At 39.3% G+C, this 23427-nt stretch overlaps 1 protein-coding gene across 1 annotated transcript in view; it reads right to left on the reverse strand.

Annotated features, from left to right (window-relative positions):
* The window catches only part of LOC103198375 (phospholipid-transporting ATPase IB-like), a 320073-nt gene that overhangs the window by 136840 nt on the left and 159806 nt on the right, over window positions 1-23427 (reverse strand). Inside the window, exon 21 of the mRNA XM_042781173.1 lies at window positions 10973-11047. Coding sequence (XP_042637107.1) covers window positions 10973-11047 — 75 coding nt within the window. The remainder of the gene's footprint in view (window positions 1-10972; window positions 11048-23427) is intronic.

Consider the following 23427-nt stretch of genomic DNA (forward strand, 5'->3'; position numbering starts at 1 on the left):
GTGTTGCTGTGAGGGTGGAGGCTATGCCACCAGTATTTCAAATGCTAGCAGGGTTACCCATGGTGGACAAGTTTCAGCAACGCTTCCAGATTAAGACAGACCCAGGAGAAGGAAGAGGCCATCCACTTCTCAAAGACTTGGCCAGTGAAAACCTGATGTGAAACAATGTCTGATATATTACTGTAGAACTTTATGAATATCCCTGAAACACTGTGATATAGTGCGAGAAGATGAGCCCCTAAGGTCAGAAGGCACTCAAAATATGACTGGAGAAGAGCTGCCTCCTTAGAGTAGAGCCCACCTTAATGATGAGGACAGACTAAAGCTTTTGGGACCCCCATTTGCTGATGTGGCATGTCTCAAGATGAGAAGAAACAGCTGCAAACATCTATTAATAATCAGCACATGGAATGTACTAAGTATGAATCTAGGAAAATTGGAAGTTGTCAAAAATGAAATGGAATGCATAAAGATCGATATCTTAGGCATTAGTAACTGGAAATGGACTGGTTTTGGCTATTTTGAATCTGACAACCATATGATCTACTATGCTGGGAAGGAACTGAAGAAGAATGGCATGGTATTCATCATCACAAAGAATGTGTCAAGATCTATACTGAACTACAATGCTGTCAGTGATAGGATAATATCCATATGGCTATGAAGAAGACCAGTTAATACTACTATTATTAAAATTTACACACTAATCACCAAAGCCAAAGATGAGGAAACTGAAGAATTTCACCAACTTCTGAAGTCTGAAATTGATTGAACACGCAATCAAGATGTGTCAATTATCACTGGTGATTGGAAAAAAGTTAGAAACAAAGAAGAATCACCAGTAGTTGGAAAATATTGCCTTGGTGATAGACGCTGGAGATCACATGATAGAATTTTGCAAGACCAATGACTTACTCATGGCAAATACCTTTTTTCAACAGCACAAACAGCAGCCATACACATGGACTTCACCAGACGGGATACACGGGAATCAGACTGACAACATTTGTGGCAGGAGGCAATGGAGAAGTTCAGTATCTTCAACCAAAAAAAAAGGCCAGGAGCTGACTGTGGAACAGATCAACTGCTCATATGCAAGTTCACGTTGAATCTGAAGACAATTAAAACAAGTCCACGAGAGCCAAAATATGACCTTGATTATATCCCTCCTGAATTTAGAGACCATCTAAAGAACAGATTTGATGCACTGAACACCAATGACCCAAAACCTGAGGAGTTGTGGGGTGACAGCAAGAACACCATTCATGAAGAAAGCAAATGGTCATTAAAATGACAAGAAAGGAAGAAAATACCAAAATGGATGTCAGAAGAGACTCTGAAACTTGCCCCTGAACAGAGAGTAGCTAAGGCAAATGGAAGAATCAACAGGATAAAAGAGCTGAACAGAAGATTTCAAAGAGAAGCTTTAGAAGACAATTGTAAGAATGAAATATGCAAAGACCTGAAGTTAGAAAACCAAGAGGGAAGAACGCGCTTGGCATTTCTCAAGCTGAAAGAACCGAGGAAAGAAGTTAAGCCCCAAATTGCCATATTGAAAGATTCCATGGGCAATATGTTGAATGATGCAGGAAATATCAAAAGATGGAAGGAATACAGAAAGTCACTATTCCAAAAAGAATAGGTAGGTGATCATCCATTTCAGGAGGTGGCACATGATCAAGAACCAATGGTACTGAAGGAAGAAGATGAAACTGCACTAAAGGAATTAGCTAAATGCAAGGCTCCAGGAATTGATGGAATACCCATTGATATGTTTCAACAAATGGATGCTGTGCTGGAGGCACTCACTTATCTATGCCAAGAGATTTGAAGACAGTTACCTGACCAACGCACTGGAAGAGATCCATATTTGTACTCACTCAAAGAAAGGTGATCCAACAGAATGTGGAAATTATCAAACAATATCACTGATATCACACACAAGTAAAATCTTACTGAAAATGATTCAAAAATGGTTGCAGCAGTATATTCACAGAGACCTTCCAGAAATGCAAGTGGATTCAGAAAGGGACATGGAGTGAGGGATATCATAGCTGATGTCAGATGGATCTTGGCCCAAAACAAAGAATACCAGAAAGATGTTTACTTCTGTTTTATCGAGTATGCAAAGGCATTAGATTGTGTGGATCATAACAAATTGTGGATAACATTGAGAAGAATGGGAATTCCAAACACTTAATTGTACTCATGAGGAACCTGTACCAGGAGGCAGTCATTTGAACAGAACAAGGGGACATTGCATGGTTTAAAACCAGGAAGGGAGTGTGTTAGGGTCATATCCTTTCACCATACCTATTCAATCTGTTTGCTGAGCAAATAATCTGAGAAGCTGGACTATATGAAGAAGAATGTGGCATTAGGATTGGAGGAAGGCTCATTAACAAACTGAGATATGCAGACAACACAACTTTGCTTGCTCAAAGTGAGGATGACTTGGAGCACTTACTGATGAAGATTAAAGACTATACACTGCAGTACAGATTACACTTCAATACAAAGAAAACAAAAATTCTCGCAACTGGCCCAATAAGCAGCATCACGATAAACAGAGAAAAGATTGAAGTTGTCAAAGACTTCCTATTACTTGGTTCTACAATTGACACCAATGGAAGCAGCAGTGAAGACATCAAAAAACACACTGAATTGGGAAAATCTTTTGCAAAAGACCTCTTTCAAATGCTGAAGAGCAAAGATGTCTCCTTGAAGATGAAGATGCACCTAACCCAAGCCATGGTATTTTCAGTCGCCTCATACGCATGTGAATAAGGAAGACCAAAGAAGAGTTGATGCTTTTGAGTTGTGGTGTTGGCAAAGAATGTTGAAAGACTGGTAAAAGAACTAACAAATCTATCCTGGAATAAGTGCAGTGGAATGCTTTTGGAAGTGAGAATGGCCAGACTTCATCTCACCTACTTTGGTCATGTTATCAGAGGGGATCATTCTGTGGAGAAGGATGCCATGCTTGGTAAAGTGGAGGGTCAACTAAAGAGGGGAAGGCCCTCAACAACATGTATTTACATGGTGGCTGCAGCAATGGGCTCAAGTATAGTAGGGATTGTGTGCCTGGCACAGGACTGGGCAGTGTTTTGTTCTGTTGTACATAAGGTCACTATCAGTTGAAGATGACTCAATGGCACATAACAACAACAGTACATAAATGTCCTACTAATGTCTAGACTCATTGATACACCTTCTTTACTAAATCCAATCAGCATAATATCATCAATGATATGGACCAGTGTGAGATATTACAGGAGGGAAAGGCAGTCAAGATTCTTGCAGACTGAATTATGAAATTGCATTGTAGAGTTGATATACCCATGAGGTAGGACAGTGAAGTGTATTGCTGGCCTTGCCAGGTGAAGACAATCTGGTTCTGGTGATCCTTTGTAACTGGAATTGAGAAAATGTTACTGGCCAGCTCAAGAGCTGCATACCAGGTACCATAAGATGTATTAATTTGCTCAAGCAATGAAACCACATCCAGAAAAGCAGCTGCAATTGGAGTCACCACCTGATGACACTGAAATTATAATAATCCAGTCTAATTCTTCAAAATCTATGTTTTTTGCACAGGAGGAATAAGCAGGTTGAATGGGGTTGTGGTGGGAATCACCACTGTTATGGATTGAACTGTGTCTCCAAGAAATGTGTGTAGTAATTCCTAACCTCCCTGCCTGTGTTTATAATCCCATTTGGGAATGGGTTGTTTTGTTATGTTAATGAGACAGGATTAGTGTCGGGTATGTTTTCAGTCAATCTCTTTTGAGATATGAAAGAGACTAAACAAGCAAGCAAAAGAAGCAGAAATGCAGTAAGATAAATGCCAAGACCCATGGATATTTGCAAGGAACTAGGATGTTGCAGTATAGTAAATTACTTAGTATGGCTTTTCTACCCATAAGTCACTGTAAACTCAGTGGTGGGATTTGCTATGAGCAACTGAGGAGCTCCTGATTGCTAAAATTGTCCACCTGGAGTATTTCTGTTGGGAGTGGCACATAACAATGTTCTGGGAGGTTCCCACTCTCTCTCAGGTACTTAGAGTTCTGATGCTGTGACTGGCTAGTTTGGCCACTCTGCCAGGCTCAAAAAGAGGCCTACTAGAGGCAGAACTCTCTCTGGTTGATGAAGACGTGCTGCTGAAAGAGACATGTGCTTCTGAAAGAGACACGTGCTGCTGGGAAAGAGATGCAAGAGACATGCATTGCTGAGTAAGACACCAAGGGACATGCACTGCTGGGGGAGAGACTGTGAGAGACTTGGCTGAGAGACGGCAGGCTGGGGAGAGAGACTGAGCATTTTTCCTGAACTTGAATTGTAGCCTGGTGCTTCCCTAATAAACCTCATAATCTGTGAGTTCTGTGTGGCCACTGCAGTGAATTATCAAACTCAGGAGAGAGGTGGGTGCTTTGGGAGGAACGGTTGGTTGAAAGGGCTGGAGGGAGGCAGCATGTCTGGCCTTGCAGTAACAGGCCTTGGACTATTGATGGTGATACTGCCTTCCTCTTGTGGGGTTCTAGGAGGTCAGAATATGTGGCCTCCTTGTCCTTTTTGCAGATGTAGAAGCTGGAGAGACCAGCCTCCACAGAAGAGACTTCCTCTAGAGCCAATGCTCTGAATTCAGACTTCTAGTCTTCTAAATTGTGAGAAAATTCATTTCTGTTTGTCAAAGCCACCTACTTGTGGTATTTCTCTTCAATCATCACTAGATGACTAAGAGATTCTTCAAGTCCTTGATGGTGGCAATAATCTCTGCAATCCCTTCAGGAATGGAGTACTGCTTTTGGTTTACTATTTTCCTAGGTAAGGGCAGTACTAATGGCTTCCACTTGGCTTTTTCTACCCTGACAGCCCTTACCCCACATGTGGGTGTTCCAATGTAGCGGTTCTGCCAGTGGCTGAGTATGTCTATGACAATTATGCATCCTGGAACTGGGGAAATCATTACAGGTTGGGTTCCGAGACCCACTGAACTCACAGTGAGACAGATCTGAGATAAGACTCCATTAGTAGCCTGACCACCATATGCCTCTAGTCTGACTAGTAGGCCACAGTGATGTTTTAAGTTTCCTAGAATTCAGAGCCAAAATGCGATGATTTCCTTTTCCCCAGTCAACGGTCACTCTCATAGAAGGTCACAGATCCCTTTAAGGAAGGCTGAGAGAAAGATTAACAGTATAAATGTTTGGCAATGTCATGGGGTCTTTCCTCAAAACTCAGTCTCCCCTTCATTCAAGAGGTTGTAAGTTTGTGAACTGGCTCAATCCATGACTCTATTCTGCCAATTCAACTTAGACTGACACTCACTTAACCTAGAATTCTTCTGCTTATACAGATCAAGTAAATATTTAGTATATTGCCCATCACTTTTACTCCTAGGGAAACCATGACTAAGTAGACAACACCATGATATCAGTCAGACTATTCTGATATTTCACCTCTTGAGACTCACTGGGGCTTATTGGTTTAGAAGCAAAAAACGTATGGTGGGGTAGGTCTTGGGAATATTTGTCAATGTCTTGTAAGGCATTTGCTTCAGGCAGTGCCCCAGGCAGTGCTCTAGGCGGGGTTCTCTAGAGAAGCAAAAGCAGTGAAGTGTGTATCTACAAATATATAAAGAAAGATTTATTTCAAGGAAAAAGCTCACATAGTTATGGAGGCTGGCAAGTCTCCAATCCATTGGTTAGGCATTAGGCTGAGGCTTCTCCTGATTCACATGGTTGCAGGAGATGGTAACCTAAAATTGGCAGGTCAGGAAGTAGGCTGCTAGCTAACACCCAAGAACCAGAGGCCAGAGGATAACAAGTTGGATACAGGATTGAAAGAGTGAGCTTTGCCAAAACATCCATATATATTGGATGCAGGCCAAGGAAATTCTCCATTCAACTGATTGGAGGATGATTACATAATATCTGCCAAACCACTGAGAATCATGGCCTAGCCAAGTTGACATGTAACCTTAAGCATCACAATTACTGTTACTGATTTCTAATTTAAATTCACTGTAGTCAGAGAACATGTTCGGTAGGATTTCAATCATTTTGAATTTATTGAGTCTTTCTATGGCTCAGCATGTGGTCTATGCCCTTGAAAGGAACATACATTCTGCTGTCTAAAGGTAGAGTTTTCTATAAGAGTGAATTAGTGAAGATGGTGGATAATTTTGTCCAAATCTAATATATCTATTCTGATTGTTTATTTACAGTTTTTATCAACTCTGCAGAGGACTGCTCAAATCTCCAACTTAATATCCACGATTTTGCTCTATATATTTACAAGCCCTTTTAATAAGTGCTTATATATTTAGAATTATAATGTGTTCATAATAAATTGACTCCTTTATAATGAGGACCTGCCCCTCTTTATCCCTAGTCAAATTTTTTATTCTGAAATCTACTATTAATGCTATTAATTTAGCCATTGCAGCATTCTTTTGATTGGTGTTTATAAGGTAAATCTTCCATCCTTTTTCTTTTGATGTATCTGTGTCATATATTTACAGTAGGTTTCTTGTAGAAATCATATAATTATGTCTTGAATTTTTAATTAAATCTGACAATCTCTGCTTTTCATAAGAGCGTTTATGTCCCTTGTATTCAACATCATTATCATTTACTGGGTTAAAGCCACCATCTTATTTGTTTGCTATTTGTTGCATCTATTTTTCTCTTTTACCTTGAGTATTTTTTAAGTTCTATTTCATCTCTACTATTGGTTGGCTAGCTATATCTTTCTGTTGTAGTTTCTAGCTGGGCTTTAAGGTTTATAGTATCAGCATGTAAAGTATTACAAAATTCAAATATTGTATCATTTCTACAACATTCAGGAACTTTACAAAAACATACTTAACTTTTCCCCTCACATTCTTTGTACTATAGTTGTCATACATTTTAATTCTATATAAATTATAGATCACATAACACAGTGTTATTTTTGCTTTAACCAGATAAGCATCTGTTACAGAGACTGAAAATGGGGAGAAAAGCCTCTTAAATTTGTCCACATAATTAACATTTCTGGTGGTCTTAATTTCTTTGGGTAAATATCAATTTCTTCCTGATATATAACTAGTCCCTGACTGATAAGGGTCCTATTCTAACAACTCCTGTATAAGTTGGTTCTGATGTAAACTGAGTGCCTCATTGTTTTGGTTACCTAGTGCTGCTCTGACAGGAATATACCACATATGGGATGGCTTTAACAAACAGGAGTTGATTCTCTTACAGTTTTGGAGGCTAGAAGTCCAAGTTCAATGTGGCAAGCTCTAGGGGATGGGTGAAAGCCCCTCGACCTTGGGCTTCAGCTCTGCCTCTTGCTCCTGGCCCACTGGAGCTGGAGGTGTCTCTTCACTCAGGCTGCTGAGGTGGACAAATCCAAGGACAAGAAGTAAAAAAGGACAGTCCCGATATTACCAAACAACACAGCAGGCCATTGATTCAAGTCCATTGAGAGTCCCAAGATGGGCAGACAACATGGCAGGCTGCTGAACAATAATTCGGCTCCATGCTGGATTCAAGCGTGCCGAAAGCTACAGAGCATTCCCAAAGTTTCTTCTAATACACAGGAAGTAGACCACATCTCTAAGGCAGCTACTCAGCTGCTTGTGGCAGATTCCACCATGAAGCTGACTGCCAGTCCATCATGGGGAATAACTACCACCAGCTGCCCAGCCTTGTAGCAAAGTGCCTAAGGCACTTGACCGCTAACCAGAAGGCTGGAGGTTCAAACCCACCAGCCATTCCCTGGAAGGAAGGCTAGGCAATCTCATCCTTAGTGATACCACTGTGGAAACCCAAGGAGGGGTCACTATGAGTTGGGTCCAACTTGACGGGACACAACAACAACAACAACAGCTGCCCAGCCACTCAAAACCATTCCCAGCCAAGTTGACATATGACTTTTACCATACTCATTTTTTTTTAGTTTTCATTATTCTTGCCTCCTACTATCAGTATTTTTATAAATCCAATCTTTGAACTGTCAGTGAACACCCGAGAATGAGAATATCAGCAAATTATGCGCTACAACACTGTATGTAGTATATACAAACAACACCCAGAGGGTCATAAGTGTGGCTTCTCAAAACCTGAATACATTACTAGTTGGAGACTACCTGTATGTTTTGTTTTGCTTGAAGGACTTCTTTGAACATTTTAGGCACTGGAGGTCTTCTGGAGATGAATTCTCGTAGTTTTCCTGGTTTGAATTGGTTTTCATTTGTCCTTAATATCAGCAAGATATCTGTGCTGGATACAGAATTCTGAGACAATTATGTGTTTGTCTGTTTTCTTTCAGAACATTAAAGATGTCATTCCACTGTCTTCCGGACGCTATGATTTCCAATGAGAAGTCTATTTTCCTTCTTACCTTTGTCTTCTGTATCTAGTATTTCTTTCTTCTCAGACTTGTCAGCAATTTGATTATAAAGAGCATGTGTGTCTATTTCTCTTTTAGGTTTATTCTTCTTAGACCTTGTTGAGATCCTTAGTACTGTGGGTTTACAGTTTTCATCAAAAATCTAACATTTTCAACTGTATCTTTTTCTCCCTCATCTTTCTTTTGAAATGCTAAGGATGTGAATATTATAATGCTTGGCATTTTCCCAGAGCAAAATGAGGTTCTTTTCATTTTTCTCTCTTTCTGTGCTTCTCTATTGATACGTATTCATATTTAATGGGCATTTTTCTGAAGTTTCATATCTACTTTTAAGATGATCTAGAAAAATTTTCATCTCACGTATTGTATTTTTTATATCACAAGGTTCCATTTGGTTATTTTCTACATCTTTCATTTCTCTTCTCATTATGTTCATGGTTTCCTTTATATCGTTGGCCATGTTTATCACATTTACAACAGCTGCTTGAAGCTTCTTTTCTACTCATTTCATCATCTTTATAATTTCTGGGTCTGTTCTTATGTTGGTTACCTGATTATGGATCTTATTCTCCTGTTTCTTTGCACACTTAGTTTTATCAGATGCTGAACATTAAATACGGCATGGCTGTGTTCTGCTATGCAGATAACTTGCAAATAAGGTGCATCTTTTGGAGGCTTGCTTTTAAGTTTTCTTATGAAGGCTCTAAAGTTGTTTTGTTATGGGACTAATTTATCTTTATTATTAAAAGTGTGTCCCATAGAAGGAATTTACCTAATGTCCTGTGTAATAGGAAGTCTTCCCACTCTAGCTAGTGGGAATACAATCTTGAACCCTTGAAAGAGCTCCAAGAACTTCTCAGCCTGCTACTTCCTGGTGGTTCTTGCCTCAGCTTTGAACTGATGTTTCTCATGCATGCACGGATCAGCCCTCAGCCAAAGGCTCAGGGGAGCCCTCTGCAGATCTCCGGAGCGTCTATGCCTTTCTCTACCCCAGCCCTCCTTCAAGTCAGTCACTGGCACTGCCAGTAACTATTGGAAAGGTCCCCGGCCTCAGTGATTTGCTATCCATAAAATGCACATGTAACAGGATGAAACGGAGTAAGTCAATAGATATTAATAATTTTATCCTAAATTGGTCGATAATTTTTTTCCCACTATAGCCCAATTTAAGGAGTTCTGGTGCTGTCATGGTTAAGGCATTTGGCTGCTAACCAGAAGGTTGGTGGTTCCAACCCATCAGCTGCTCTACTTAAGAAACAGGAAGCAGTCTGCTTCTGTAAAGATTTACAGCCTTGGAAACCCAGTGGGGGCTGCTATGAGTCAGAATCTACTTGATGGCAGTGAGTTTGGTTTTGGTTTTGGATAGCTCCATATGCTGCTAGTAAAACAACAACAACAATAGTGTCTGTGCTTCCCTTAACATATATATAAAAAATAATATTGTATTGATTAATATCTATAGCATATGCATTCATAGTGATTCTTCTAACACAGACAAGAGACTATGCCATCTCTGCTCCAGTCTACTATGAAACTTTGAAGAAAGTTGGTCAGTACTGTCATCTGTGACCAAAAACCTGGTAGAAGATGCTCTATAGATGACTGGAGCCTCTTTGATGCAGGACTCTAACCAAATCAGTCTAGCACTGGCATCTATACACACTGTGCATTTTCAAAGCACCAGGCATTTTCATATTATTGGATACTCTATGACTTCTGTCCCATGACTTCGACCTGTGTTTTCAGTTTCAGAATTTAAGCTTCTGGAACACAGAGTTGTAGGTGTTAGGGCACAGCGCATACAGAACGCGTCATAACTGTGGTGATACAGTGCAGGAGAGGGCTTGCATTACAGTCTTTGAGGACCTAACTCTGATTCCCTGATTTCCAACCCTTAAAGTAGAATGGTAACAAATCTAAAGTAAAATGAAACAAAAATGCAAATACGGCTAATAAGCCATGTAGCCTTACAAGCCTTAATTTATACCCAGTTTTTGAATTCAAAATATTTTACCTAAGAGCATGAAACTCCGTATGTTTATTTCTTAACTCCATTACAATGGAAAATAGTATTTACTCTTGGACTTGGGATCAACAGTCAATATAGCATAGACTTAGACTGTAAAGGGTAATATACTTTCAGAAGGACCCATTTTCTGCCAGGAAATTTAAAAGGACACCAAAACACATTATAAGCTCTCACATATATAGGAATAGATACATCAGAATTATATTTATTAAACAGAGTGAGTTTAGGTAAAGCTCAGCAATTTTCACTTGCTTGAAAAGCATGTAAACATTGCACAGACATACAGTGAAGAGGGTTCAGATATATTGTCAAAACACATAGAGCACGTTGCATGTAGTTACCCTAGAATGAACGGCTGTGATTTGAAACACAAGTGGAAAGTTTGACTCCTGTATGATTTGTTGCAACAACAAAGACCTTGAAGATGCATGTGTGCTGCCTGCTATGTACAGAGATGACTGACTTATACACTTTCCAGATATAAACAGCCAAGGAACATCACTGAAGTTGTACACATTTCAGATAGAGGTGCAGGGTGCTTACCACATTGTACAAGCTGATGCACCAACGATCAAAGATAATCTGCCCGGAAAATCCATTAAAAAAGGCGAACCAAAGCTGAAAGAGAACAAAGCTTTGCATCAATGTTGACCTAAATATATGCACAGACTGAAAAGAAGAGACATAGGACATGGAACCTTCGGCTGCTACAGAGTAATTACTGAGAAAGCCACATAGCTGTTCTTTCAGAAATTGTAAGTTACAAATGCTACACATTACTGATACTAAAAATTACTGATGCACTTCTGTAATTAATAGATGAGGCAATCTACTTCCATAAAGATTTACCACCTTGGTAATCCAATGGGGGTTGCTATGAGTTGGAATCAACTTGATGGCAGTGTTTTTTTTTCCCCCTGTAATTAATAGCATATGTTCCCACACTGAAATATGCCCAAAATGCATAATACATGTAAGAATTCTCAGCAAAATATTATCAAATCAAATCCATAAATGTATATAAAAAGAATTATCCATCACAGCCAAGTGGGTTCATTCCAGGGATGTAAAGCTGGTTCCATATTTGAAAATCAATGTAACCTATAACAACAAGCTAAAAAAGCAACAACAACAAAAAATCATATATGATCCTATCATTTGACAGTGAAAAAGCATTTGATAACATCCAACAACAATTCACGATTAAAAGCTCTCAGTAAACTAGGAACAGAGGAGAATTTCTTCAATCTGACAAAGAACATTTACAAAAGGGATGATACAAAACATCATATTTAATGGTGAAAGATTTTTAAGACTCTTATTAAACATAGTACAAAAAGTTCTAACCAGCACAAAAAGACAAGAACAAGAAATAAAAGACATAGACATTGGAAGGAAAAAGCAAAACTTATTTGCAGATGGCATGACTGTCTACATAGATCTATAATAAAAACTCCTAGAACTACTACGTGAGTTCAGCAAATTTGTAGGATACAAAATCAACATGCACAAAATGACAATAAGATACCACTTCACCCCCCATTAGAATGGCAATGAGAAAACAAACAAAAAGGAAAACAATTGCTGGCCAAGCTGTGGAGAAACTGGAACCTTCATCCATTGCTGGTAAGAATGTAAAATGGCATAGCCACTGTGGAAAACAATTTTACAGTTCCTCAGAAAGTTGAACATAGAATTACTATGTTATTGTTGTTGTTATGTGCCATTGAGTTGGACCTGACTCATAGTGATCCCTCCCCTTTGGTTTCCGAGGCAGTATCACTAGGGAAGTAGATTGCCCCATCTTCCTTCTGAGGAGTGGCTGGTGGGTTTGAACCACCAGTCTTCTTTCTGGTTAGCAGTCAAGTGCCTTAGGGACTATGCTACCAGAGCTCCTTGCAATTCCAATCCTAGGTAGATACACAAAAGAAGTGTAGGCAGTTACGAAAACAAAAAACTGTACATCCATGTTCATTATACACTTTTCACAGTAGCCAAAAGGTGGAAACAACCAAAATGTCCATCTAAAGATGACTAGATAAACAAAATATGGTACATACATGTAACAGAATATTACTCATTCATAAACGGAGTCTGGTAGCGCAGTGCCTAATGCATTTGACTGCTAACCAGAAGGCTGGTGGTTCAAACCCACCAGCCACTCCTCAGAAGGAAGATGGGGCAATCTACTTCTGGAGTGATACTGCCTCGGAAACCCAAGGAGGGGTTGCTATGAGTCAGGTCCGACTCGATGGCACATAACAACAACAACAACATAAAGAAAAATGAAGTCCTGATGCATGCCATTGCATGGATGAACCTTGAGAACATGCAGAGTAAACTAAGTCAATCACAAATTAACAAATACCATATGATCTCAATTATATGAGGTAAACAAATATATAGAAATCAAAGATTATTCATGGTTATTGGGGTGGGAAGGAGGAGGAAAGGGAATTTTTGCACAAAGGGTATTGGGTTCATGTGAATGGTGGTAGAATGTTATGGAAAAGTGATAATGGTGGCATAACATGAAAAATGTAATGAGTGTCTTTGATGTGGAAGTCTGTGTGTGTTGGCAGATGTTTTGGTGTGTAACTTTTCACCAAAAAAAAAAAAAATCAATATACAAAAATCATACATTGCCATGTATGAACAATGAACGTAAAGACAATGAAATTAACACAATACTATTTACAATCACTCCAAGGAACATGAACTACTTAGGTATAAATCTAAAACAGCATGTATAGGATCCATATGCTGAAAATGAAAAAATGTTGATGAAAGAAATCAGAGATGACTTAAATAAATGAAGAGTTATACCATGTTCATGGAATGAAAGAATCAACATAGTAAAGATGCCAATTCTCCCCAAATTATTCTCTAGATTCAATATTCATTTCTATATAAACCCCAGGAGGTGTTTTGCAGACATAGATACAGTTGTTCTAAAATTTATATGTAAAGGCAAAGGACCAAGGAGACTTCTGGCAAGATGGTGGAATAGGTAGACACACTACGCAGACCTTCTGTAACAAAGAAATGAGAAAACCACTGAAATAGATAGTCCTGGAGCCCTGAGCTTTGAAGGAGAAAGAAATGGAGTAAATGCCAACTAGTAGAAGAAACTGAAAACAGTGAATAAGGAAACAAATGGAGCTGTGGACTGTTGAGTGGTCTAATGGTATGGCCATTTTGAATATCTGCAAGCCACCAGCCACTCCTCAGAAGGAAGACTGGGCAATCTACTTCTGTAGTGATACTGCCTTGGAAAACCCAAGTAGGGGTTGCTATGAGTCAGATCCGACTCAATGGCAATGAGTTTGGTCATTTGGTTTTTGGTTCCAATCAGGGCATCAACCTGACAATCAACTCCACTTGCCTAGGACTGCATGGGCAACCACACTGGTAGATGCAACCAGAAAGGTGTGGTATTCCCTTTTTTCCCCTTGTACCCCACTCCTCAGAAGGAAGGTTGGGCAATCTACTTCCATAGTGATACTGCCTCGAAAACCCAAGGAGGGGTCGCTATGAGTCAGGTCTGACTCCATGGCAAACAACAACAACAACCCCACACCTTTCCAGTGAATTGAGGTGTGGCCTCCCCCACCCCTAGCCACCTGGACCAGCAGGAATTCCATCCTGTACTGGGTGCCCTGCCACCAGGTGCTTTCTGGGCAGGCATGAACTGGTTCTGGAAATTGGCACCCTGCTCCCAACTACCTTTTGGGCCAATAAGAACTTTTTCTACACTCAGCTGTCTTTTGAAGATGGCAGAACTTCTTCTGGGAACAGGGACCCTGTGCCCAGCTCCTTTTTGGGTTAGCAAGAACTCCCTCGGAAACCAGATGCCTTGCTCCCAGTTGCCTTTTGAATTAGTAGGTCCTTTTTCTGAGTCCAGATGCCCTTCACCCAGACACCTTTTGGGCCAGTAGGAACTCTATCTGGGATCAGGCATCCTGTCCCTGTCCCAGTTGCTTTCTGGGTAGATAGGAACTAGTTGTGGGACAAGCCACCCTGCTCCCAACCACCTTTTCAGTTGGCAGGAACTTTGTCTGGGACAAGGCACCCTATAATTAGCCACATTTTGGGATGCTAGGAACTTTTTCTGGGAACAGGGGCCCTCTGCCCTGCTGCCTTTTGGGACAGCAGGAACTTTTTCTGGAACCAGACACCCTGTCCCCAGCTGCATTTTGGGGTAGCAGAAACTACTTCAGGAACCAGGTGCCTTACTCCCAGCCACTGTTTGGGCCGGCAGGAACTTCTCTGGGTCCAGGCACCCTGCCCCCAGACGTACTGTGGGCCAGCAGGAATTTATCTGGGATCAGGCGCTCTTCCAACAGTTGCCTTCTGAGTAGGCAAAAACTACTTCCAGGACCAGCCACCCTGCTGCCAGCCACCTTTTAGGCCAGCAGAAACTTTCTATGGTACCAGGTACCCTGTACCCAGCCACCTTTTGTGATGGTAGGAACTTCTGGGAACAAGGGCCTTGTGACAAGCTTCCTTTTGGGACAGCAAAAATTTTTTCTGGGACTAGATGCCCTGCCCCAAGCTGCTTCTTGGGCCAAGAGGAATTCCTTCTGGAATAAGTACATTGCTCCTAGTTGCCTTATGGGCCACTAAGAATTTCTTTTGGGATCAGGTACCCTACATCCAGCCACCTTTTGGGATGGCAGAAATGTTTTTTGGGACCAGGTGACATAGCCACAGTCACCCTGTAAGATGACAAGAATTTCTTCTGGGACTAGGCACCCTACACCCACTCACATTTTGGAACAGAAGGAACCATCCTGGGACCAGGTGCCCTGACCCCGGCTGTCCTTTGGGTCAGCAAGAACCCCTTTTGGAACCAGGTACCATACTTCCTGCCACTAGCTTCACCAGCAGAAATATCATCCAGGTGTTCTAGCCCCCTCCCCTAGTATTTTTTATTTCAATTATTCTTTTGGTCTTCTATTTTCATAGTTTTTTTTTTTTTTTTTCCTTTCCCTGGTTCTTGTTTTCTATTTCCTTGTTCTCCCCCCCCCCAATCCTTTGTTTTCTTTTTCTATTTTTCTTATTTTTCTCACTATTCTTTTATCTTGCTCTTTCATTTTTACCCCTCCTTTTTGTCCTTTCTCTCCCTGTCCTCTTATCCTTTTTTCTTCTCATTTATTTATTTTTTCTTTTTGTGGTGGTGGTGGTGGATGTTTGTTTATGCTATTTGTATCTTTTGTTCCCGCTTTCATTTCTGGTGTGTTGTTATTTTCTGTTCTTTCTTTTTTTATTGTCCCACCTGGCAGAAGACAGCAATGATGCCCACATGACCCAACCACATCTGTACCTCCTGAAGCTCCACCCATTATGCAAGCATGACCATCTGCTTCTGCATCAACTGATCAATGACAGACAGTAGCCAGTACCAGTTCAACCTTCCCTCAATTGCTTTACTGGAAAAGCTAACAGAGATCAAAGCATAAATTTTCATCTTCTGTCACACTCACTAAGAGACAAGTCATGAGTGCCTAAGTGCTGCAAAACTAATGAACAGAGCAGCACATAAGGCCTGCTTGCTCAGATATATAAATAATAATAATAACCTGGATCAATCACACAAACATACAATCATCAATTAAACACAAATACAATGACATGACAGTGTCCCAAAGATAACTGACAATCCCAGTAAATACAAAAGAAGTAAGATATACTACTACAAACAAGGAACCAGAAAACCACACAGAGGAATAAGTGGCATTGGAACTACCAGATAAGGAATTCAAAAGAATTACATTTGACTGCTAACCAGAAGGCTGGTGGTTCAAGCCCACCAGCCACTCCTTGGAAGGAAGATTGGGCAATCTACTTCCGTAGTGATACTACTCAGAAACCCAAGGAGGGGTCGCTATGAGTCAGATCTGACTTGATGGCAGTGAGAGAGAGAGAGTTCAATGGATTGAGAGACAGGTCAAAGCAGAACACTGATAAAATCGAGGAAAATACCAACAAAATTAAGGAAAACGCAGACAGAACTCTAGAAGGACTTAGAAAAACAATGCAATAACACAACGAAAAAATAAATGACAAATTAGAAACTATACAAAAACAGCAAATAGAAATCCAGAAAAATAATACTAAAATTTTAAAACCAGATAACACACTGAACAGGAGAGGGAGTAAAACTGAATCAATGAATTAGTGAGATTAAAACAAATCTCTCTTGAATTGAACCCACACCTGTGGTTTCCAGCCAAACAAAATACAGGTATATGAGTTGAACATTTACCTCAAGTAGATACACTCTTGGAGAGAACAACCATGGGAGAAAGAAGGGTTGCTTATGCACAGGGAGACAGCTCAAGGGGCAGGAGTGCATGGAGGGATGGACACTGGGAAGAGGTAACTATGAGGAGGAAGTGGGACAGGAGCTGTTGCATTGTGGTAAACTGTGGTCAATGACATGAGACAAAGTATATGTGAACCACTGTATGGAAAGTAAATTTGCTCTGTAAACCTTCACCCAAATCACAATTAAAAAAAAAGAAAGGAAAAAAAAAAAAAATCCTCAACAGTACTTGGTAAAGGGAATGATCAGAAAAAAAGATTAAGAAAAAAAAAAAAAAAAATGAAGAAAGCCTAAGATATACGGTGATACCATCAAGAGAAATCACTTACCTGAGATCAGAATTCCAGAACAGGAAGAAACATATAAAACCAAAGAAAATTGCTGACAATTTGTTAGATTTGTTGGAAGAGAACATCCCTAATATAATGGAAGATAAGACAATATGCATTCAAAAAGCATAAAGAACCCCAAACAGAATACACCCCAAAAGAAAACCAACAAGACATATCATTATCTAACTTTTCAAAACCAAAGATAAAGACAGAATCTTGAAAAAAGCTCAGAAAAATGAAAATTTACCTACAAAGGCAGCCAGTAAGACTAAGCTCAGATTTCTGGGCAGAACCCATGCAGACAAGAATGCAATGGGATGACAGATATAAAATCCTGAGAGAAAAAAATTGCCAACCAACAATTAAAAAAAAAAAACAAACTCACTGCTGTCAAGTTGGATCTGACTCATAGAGACCCCCTCCTTGGGTTTCCAGGGCAAAATCACTACGGAAGTAGATTGTCCAATCTTCCTTCTGAGGAGCAGATGGCGGGTTTGAAACACCACCCTTCTGGTTAGCAGTCAAATGCCTTAGGCACTATGCCACCAGAGCTCCTAACCAACAATTACGTACCCTGAAAAACTGTCCCTCAAGTATGAGGGCGAAATTAGGACATTTCCAGATAAACAGAAATTAAGAGAATTTCTAGAAACCAGACCAACCTTACATGAGATGCTAAAGGGGATCCTCTGGACAGAGAATAAACAACAACAAAAAACAGCCTATGATTAACACACATGACAACCCAGAAACCAAGTTGAAAAAGATGTATTCAGAGTAAAATAAACTTACAAGATTGTAAACAGGGAGCTAGAGACATCAATTGGTAAATGAGGACAATTACAAAGCAAAAAGCGGCAATAAATAGTGTGGTTACAGAATTTCCAAACGGACAGGAAGTCAAAACAATTTCAAGATAGAATGGACGTTTTAAACTTGGGAAGAAAATAACAAAGTGCAGGGAAACCTTAAAGAAAATTAGTAAGCTTTCTCATCAAAATGAAAAAGAGAAAAGGCACAAATATTTAGCTAATACTAAAACAACACCAATGAAAGAAATAAGAAAAATATTCATTAAAAAAATGAGCTTGGCAAACAAAATTACATGAAACAAAAAAATCAGCAACACCACAAAAAAAAAAAAACACATAACAAAATGACAGCAATAAATTCATATTTGTTGATAATTACACTGAATGTAAATGTATTAAATGCACCAATCAAGACACAGAGAGTTGCAAAATGGGTAAAAAAGCATGGCCCAACAATATGCTACCTACAAGAAACACATCTAAGATACAAACACAAAAACAGACTGAAAAATAAAGTTTGGAAAAAAAAATATATCAGGTTAATGGCAATCAAAAAAGAGCAGGAGTGGCAATATTAATTTATGATAAAATAGACTTTAAGACAAAAACCACCATAAAAGACAAGGAAGGAAATGATGTAACAATTAAGCATTTGAACAAGAGGACATAACCATAAGCATTTACACACCCAATGAAAGTGCCCTATGTGCATCAAACTTTAACAGAATTGAAAAGAGAAACAGACAACTCCACAATACTAATCAGAGAATTTAATGTACAACTTTCAGTAAAGGGAAGAACAACTAGAAAGAAACTCAACAAAGACACAGAAGGACTAAACAATATAATCAACCAACTTGACCTTATAAACATACACACAACACATCACCCAACAGTGGCACAGTATACATTCCTTTCCAGTGCACATGGAACATTCTCCATAACACACCATATGTTAGGCCACAAAGCAAGCCTTAATAAAGTTAAAAGCACCTTCTCAGATCACTATGCTATAAAATCAGAAATCAACCAAAGGAAGATCAAGGGAATAAAAGCAAATGCATGGAAACTGAGTAACACCCTCCTTAAAAACTACTGGGTAATAGAAGAAATAAAAAATGGAATTATAAATTCCTTGAATCAAATGAGAATGAAAACAAAACACAGCAAAATCTTTGGGACACAGCAAAAGCAGTGATCAGAGGGCAATTTAGATCATTAAATGCATACAACACAAAAGAAGAAAGAGCCAAAATAACACCTTAATTCAACATCTCTAACAATTAGAAAAAAGAGCAGCAAACAAACAAACCCTACAGTCACCAGAAGAAAAGAAATACTAAAGAGTCAAGCAGAAATAAATGAAACAGAAATACAATACAAAAAATCAACATGTTCAGAAGTTGGTTCTTTGAAAAGATTAACAAAATTAACAAACCACTGGCAAATTTAACAAAGGAAAAAAAGAAGAAAATACAAATAACATGAATAAGAATTGAAATGGGTGACATCACAACAGATCCAATCCAAATAAAAAAGATAGTATCAGGATACTATGAAGAACTGTACTCCAATAAATTTGAAAACCTAGAAAAAATGGACAGATTTCTAGAAACCTTCTACTTACCTAAACTAGCAGAGATGGAGGTACAAAATTTGAACAGACCCAAAACAAAAGAAGAAATTGAACAGGTCATAAAAAACTACCAATAAAAAAAGTCCTGGCCCTGATGACTTCACTGGAGAATTCTAACAAATATTCAGGAAAGAGCTGAAACCAATCCTACTAAAACTATTCTAAAACATAGAAAAGGATGGAACACTGCTGCCAAATTCATTTTATGAAGCAAGTATAAATATAACCCTGATACCAAAACCAGGCAAAGACATCACTAATAAGGAAAATTACAGACCAATATTCCTCATGGATATAGACACAAAAATCTTCAACAAAATCCGGAATTATATCAAAAAATTAATACATCATGACCAAGTAGAATTCATAGCAGGTACACAAGGATGGTTCAACATTAGGAAAACAATTGAGGCAATCCATTACATAAATAAAACAAAGGGAAAGAACCACATGATCACATCAGTAGATGCAGAAAAGGCATCTGATAAAATCCAACATCAATTCCTGATAAGAACAGTCAGCAAAATAAGAATAGAAAGGAAATTCCTCAACAAAATAAAGGGCATATATGCAAAACCAACAGCCAACATTATTCTCAATGGAGAGAGACTGAAACCATTTGCCTTGCGAACATGAACTAGACAGGATGCCCTCTATCACTTCCTCTATTCAACATTGTATTAGAGGTCCTAGCCAGGGCAATAAGGCAAGAAAGGGAAATAAAAGTCATCCAAATTGGCAAAGAAGAAGTAAAACTATCCCTATTTGCAGATGATATGATCCTATACATAGAAAGTCCCAGAGACTCAGCAAGAAAATTACTGGAACTAAGAGAAGGATTCAGCAAAGTGGCAGGATACAAGATCAACATACAAAAATAATTTGAATTCCTCTACACCAACAATGAGATCTCTGAGAAAGAAATAAGGAAAACAATACCATCTACAATAGCTAATTAGGAAGATAAAATACTTAGGAATAAATCTTAGCAGGGACATAAAAGACTTATACAAAGAAAACTACAAAACACTACCACAAGAAACTGTAAGACTGAAAAAAAACCAAACTCACTGCTATCGAGTCAATCTGACTCATAATGACCCCTCCTTGAGTTTCCGAGGCAGTATCACTATGGAAGTAGATTGCCCAGCCTTCCTTCCAAGGAGTGGCTGGTGGGTTTGAAACACCAGCCTTCTGTTAGCAGTCAAGTGCTTAGGCACTATGCCACCAGACCTTCTAGAAACTATAAGAAATCTACATAAACGGAAGAACATACCAGAGTTAGACTAAACATTGTGAAATTGTCATTACTACCTAAATCAATCTACAAATTTAATGTAATCCTGATTTAGCTTCCACCATCATTCTTTAAGGACATGGAAAAACCAAGCACTAATTTTATATGGCAAGGCAATACAATATTTACCTATAAGTAAAATACTACTGAAGAAGAACAAAAGAGGAGGTTTCACACTCCCCAATCTCAAAAGCTACCATACAGCCACAGTAGTCAAAATAGCCTTGTATTGGTACAATGACAGACACATAGACTGGTGGAACAGAATTGAGAACCCAGAAATAGATCCATCAACCTATGGACAACTGGTCTCTGACAAAGGGCTGAAACCCATCAAATGGGAAAGAGATAGTCTTTTTAACAAACAGTGCTTGCAAACCTGGATATCCATTTGCAGAAAAATGAAACAAGATCTATACCTCACACTATACACAAAATCTAACTCAAGATGGATCAAAGACCTAAATGTAAAACCTAAAACCATAAAGTTTATCAAGGAAAAAATAAGGGCAAACTTAGAGGTCCTAGTCTATGTCATAAATAGACTATCAAACATAATTGAAAATGCACAAACATCAGAAGATAAACTAGATTACTGGGACCTTTTAAACATTAAATGCTTATGCCCATCAAAAGACTTCAAATAAGAGAACCTACAGGCTGGAAAAAATATTTGGCAACAATGCATCTGACAAGAGACTTACTTCTAAAATTTATAGAAAACTTCAATATCTTAATATAAAAAAGACAATTCAATTAAAAATGGGCAAAGGATATGAACAGACACTTCACTAAAGAAGATATTCAGGCAGCCAACAGACACATGAAGAAATACTTGTGATCATTATCCACTAGAGAGATGCAAATCAAAACAACCAGGAGATATCATCTTACCCCAGCCAATAACAGTAAAGTTCAACAAGACAGAAATCAACAAATGCTGGCAAGATTGTGGAGAGTTAGGAACTCTCATACACTGCTGGTGGGACTGTAAAATGGTACAACCACTGTGGAAGAGGGTATGGTGCTTCGTTAAAAAGTTATGAAATATAAATACCATTTGATCCAGCAATCCCATTATTAGGTATATATTCTAAAGAAGTGAGAGCTGGGACAGAAACAGATACATGCACACCCATGTTCATTGCAGCACTAGTCACAACAGCAAAGAGATGGAACCAACCTAAGTGCCTGCGGTAGTTGAACTTGCGTGTCAACTTGGCTGGGCCATGACTGAGTGGCTTGGCAACTGGAAGTAGTTATTTGCCAAGATGAGACTGGATGTGATGTAATCACCTCCATGGTGGAATGTGCTGTCAGCAGCTAATTATTTGAAGGGGAGTTGCGTTTGAGGTGTGGCCTGCTTCCTATATACATGGAAAAGCTTGGGGAAAGGTCTCCAGCTTTCTGCTCATTTTGGATCCTGCTTTTGGCCCGTCATCGTCTCCAGTTCCTGGACCTGAACCAGTGACCTGCTGTGTTGCCTGCTGATCCTTCACCCCTTGCAGCTTCATTTGTCAGGAGAAGCCTCCAGCTTGCTCCACTGGGCCGGGAAGGCAGAGCTGAACCCAAGGTCGAGGATCCTCCACCCAGCCTCTAGGGCCATCATTCTGTATTCAGACTTCTAGCCTCCTAAACTGTAAGAGACTAAATCTCCGCCCATCAACAGATCAATGGACAACCAAACTATGGCACACTCACACAAGAATACTATTCAACATTGATGGAAAATGAAGAACCTATGAATCACCTCATAATTGGATGAACTTAGGTGACACTATGCTGAGTGAAATAAGCCCATCACAGAAGGAGTCCATTATTGTAAAAAGTCAAAGAAAGGTTTATATATGGAAGGAAACATTCTTTGATGGGAGCTCTGGCAGCATAGTGCTTAAGGCTTTTCACTGCTAACCAGAAGGCTGGCAGTTCAAACCCACCAGCCACTCCTTGGAAGGAAGACTGGGCAATCTATTTCTGTAGAGATACCGCCTTAGAAACCCAAGGAGGAGTCGCTATGAGTCGGACACAACTTGACTACAGTGAGTTTGGGTTTTTTTTTTTTTCTTTCTTTTTTTAGAGATGCCTTAAAAGAAAGGCATGTCAAGTCTACTTTCCCTGGAAACAGGAGCAGGGTCTCAGCAGCAAATTTTTTTTAAAAAAATTTTTTGGTGTAGAAACAATACAGATAAAATGTTTGTTTGTTTTCAGTCTCTTTAACCACCAATGCTAAGTATTATCAAGAGATACAAAAGAAAAGGCATCTGAAAAAATAAGAAACTGTCATAGCCTTGTGATGAACATTTTTCATTCAGTAGAAATACAGCCACTCCTCAGAAGGAAAATGGGGCAATCTACTTCCACAGTGATATTGCCTCGGAAACCCAAGGAGGGGTCGCTATGAGTCGGGTCCGACTCAATGGCACATAACAACAACAACAACAACAACAGGAGTACAGCTACAAGTTCAAAAAAGCAAAGATGATACTTTGATGACTAAGGCATGCCTGATCCAATCACGGTCTTCTCAATTGCTTCACATGCATGCAAAAGCGGAACAATGAAAAAAGAAGACAGACGAATTGATGTGTTTGAA

The sequence above is a fragment of the Orycteropus afer genome, unplaced genomic scaffold, assembly GCF_000298275.1.
Source record: "Orycteropus afer afer isolate SDZICR_OR568_19922 unplaced genomic scaffold, OryAfe1.0 scaffold00092, whole genome shotgun sequence".
In the NCBI taxonomy this organism is placed as follows: domain Eukaryota; kingdom Metazoa; phylum Chordata; class Mammalia; order Tubulidentata; family Orycteropodidae; genus Orycteropus; species Orycteropus afer.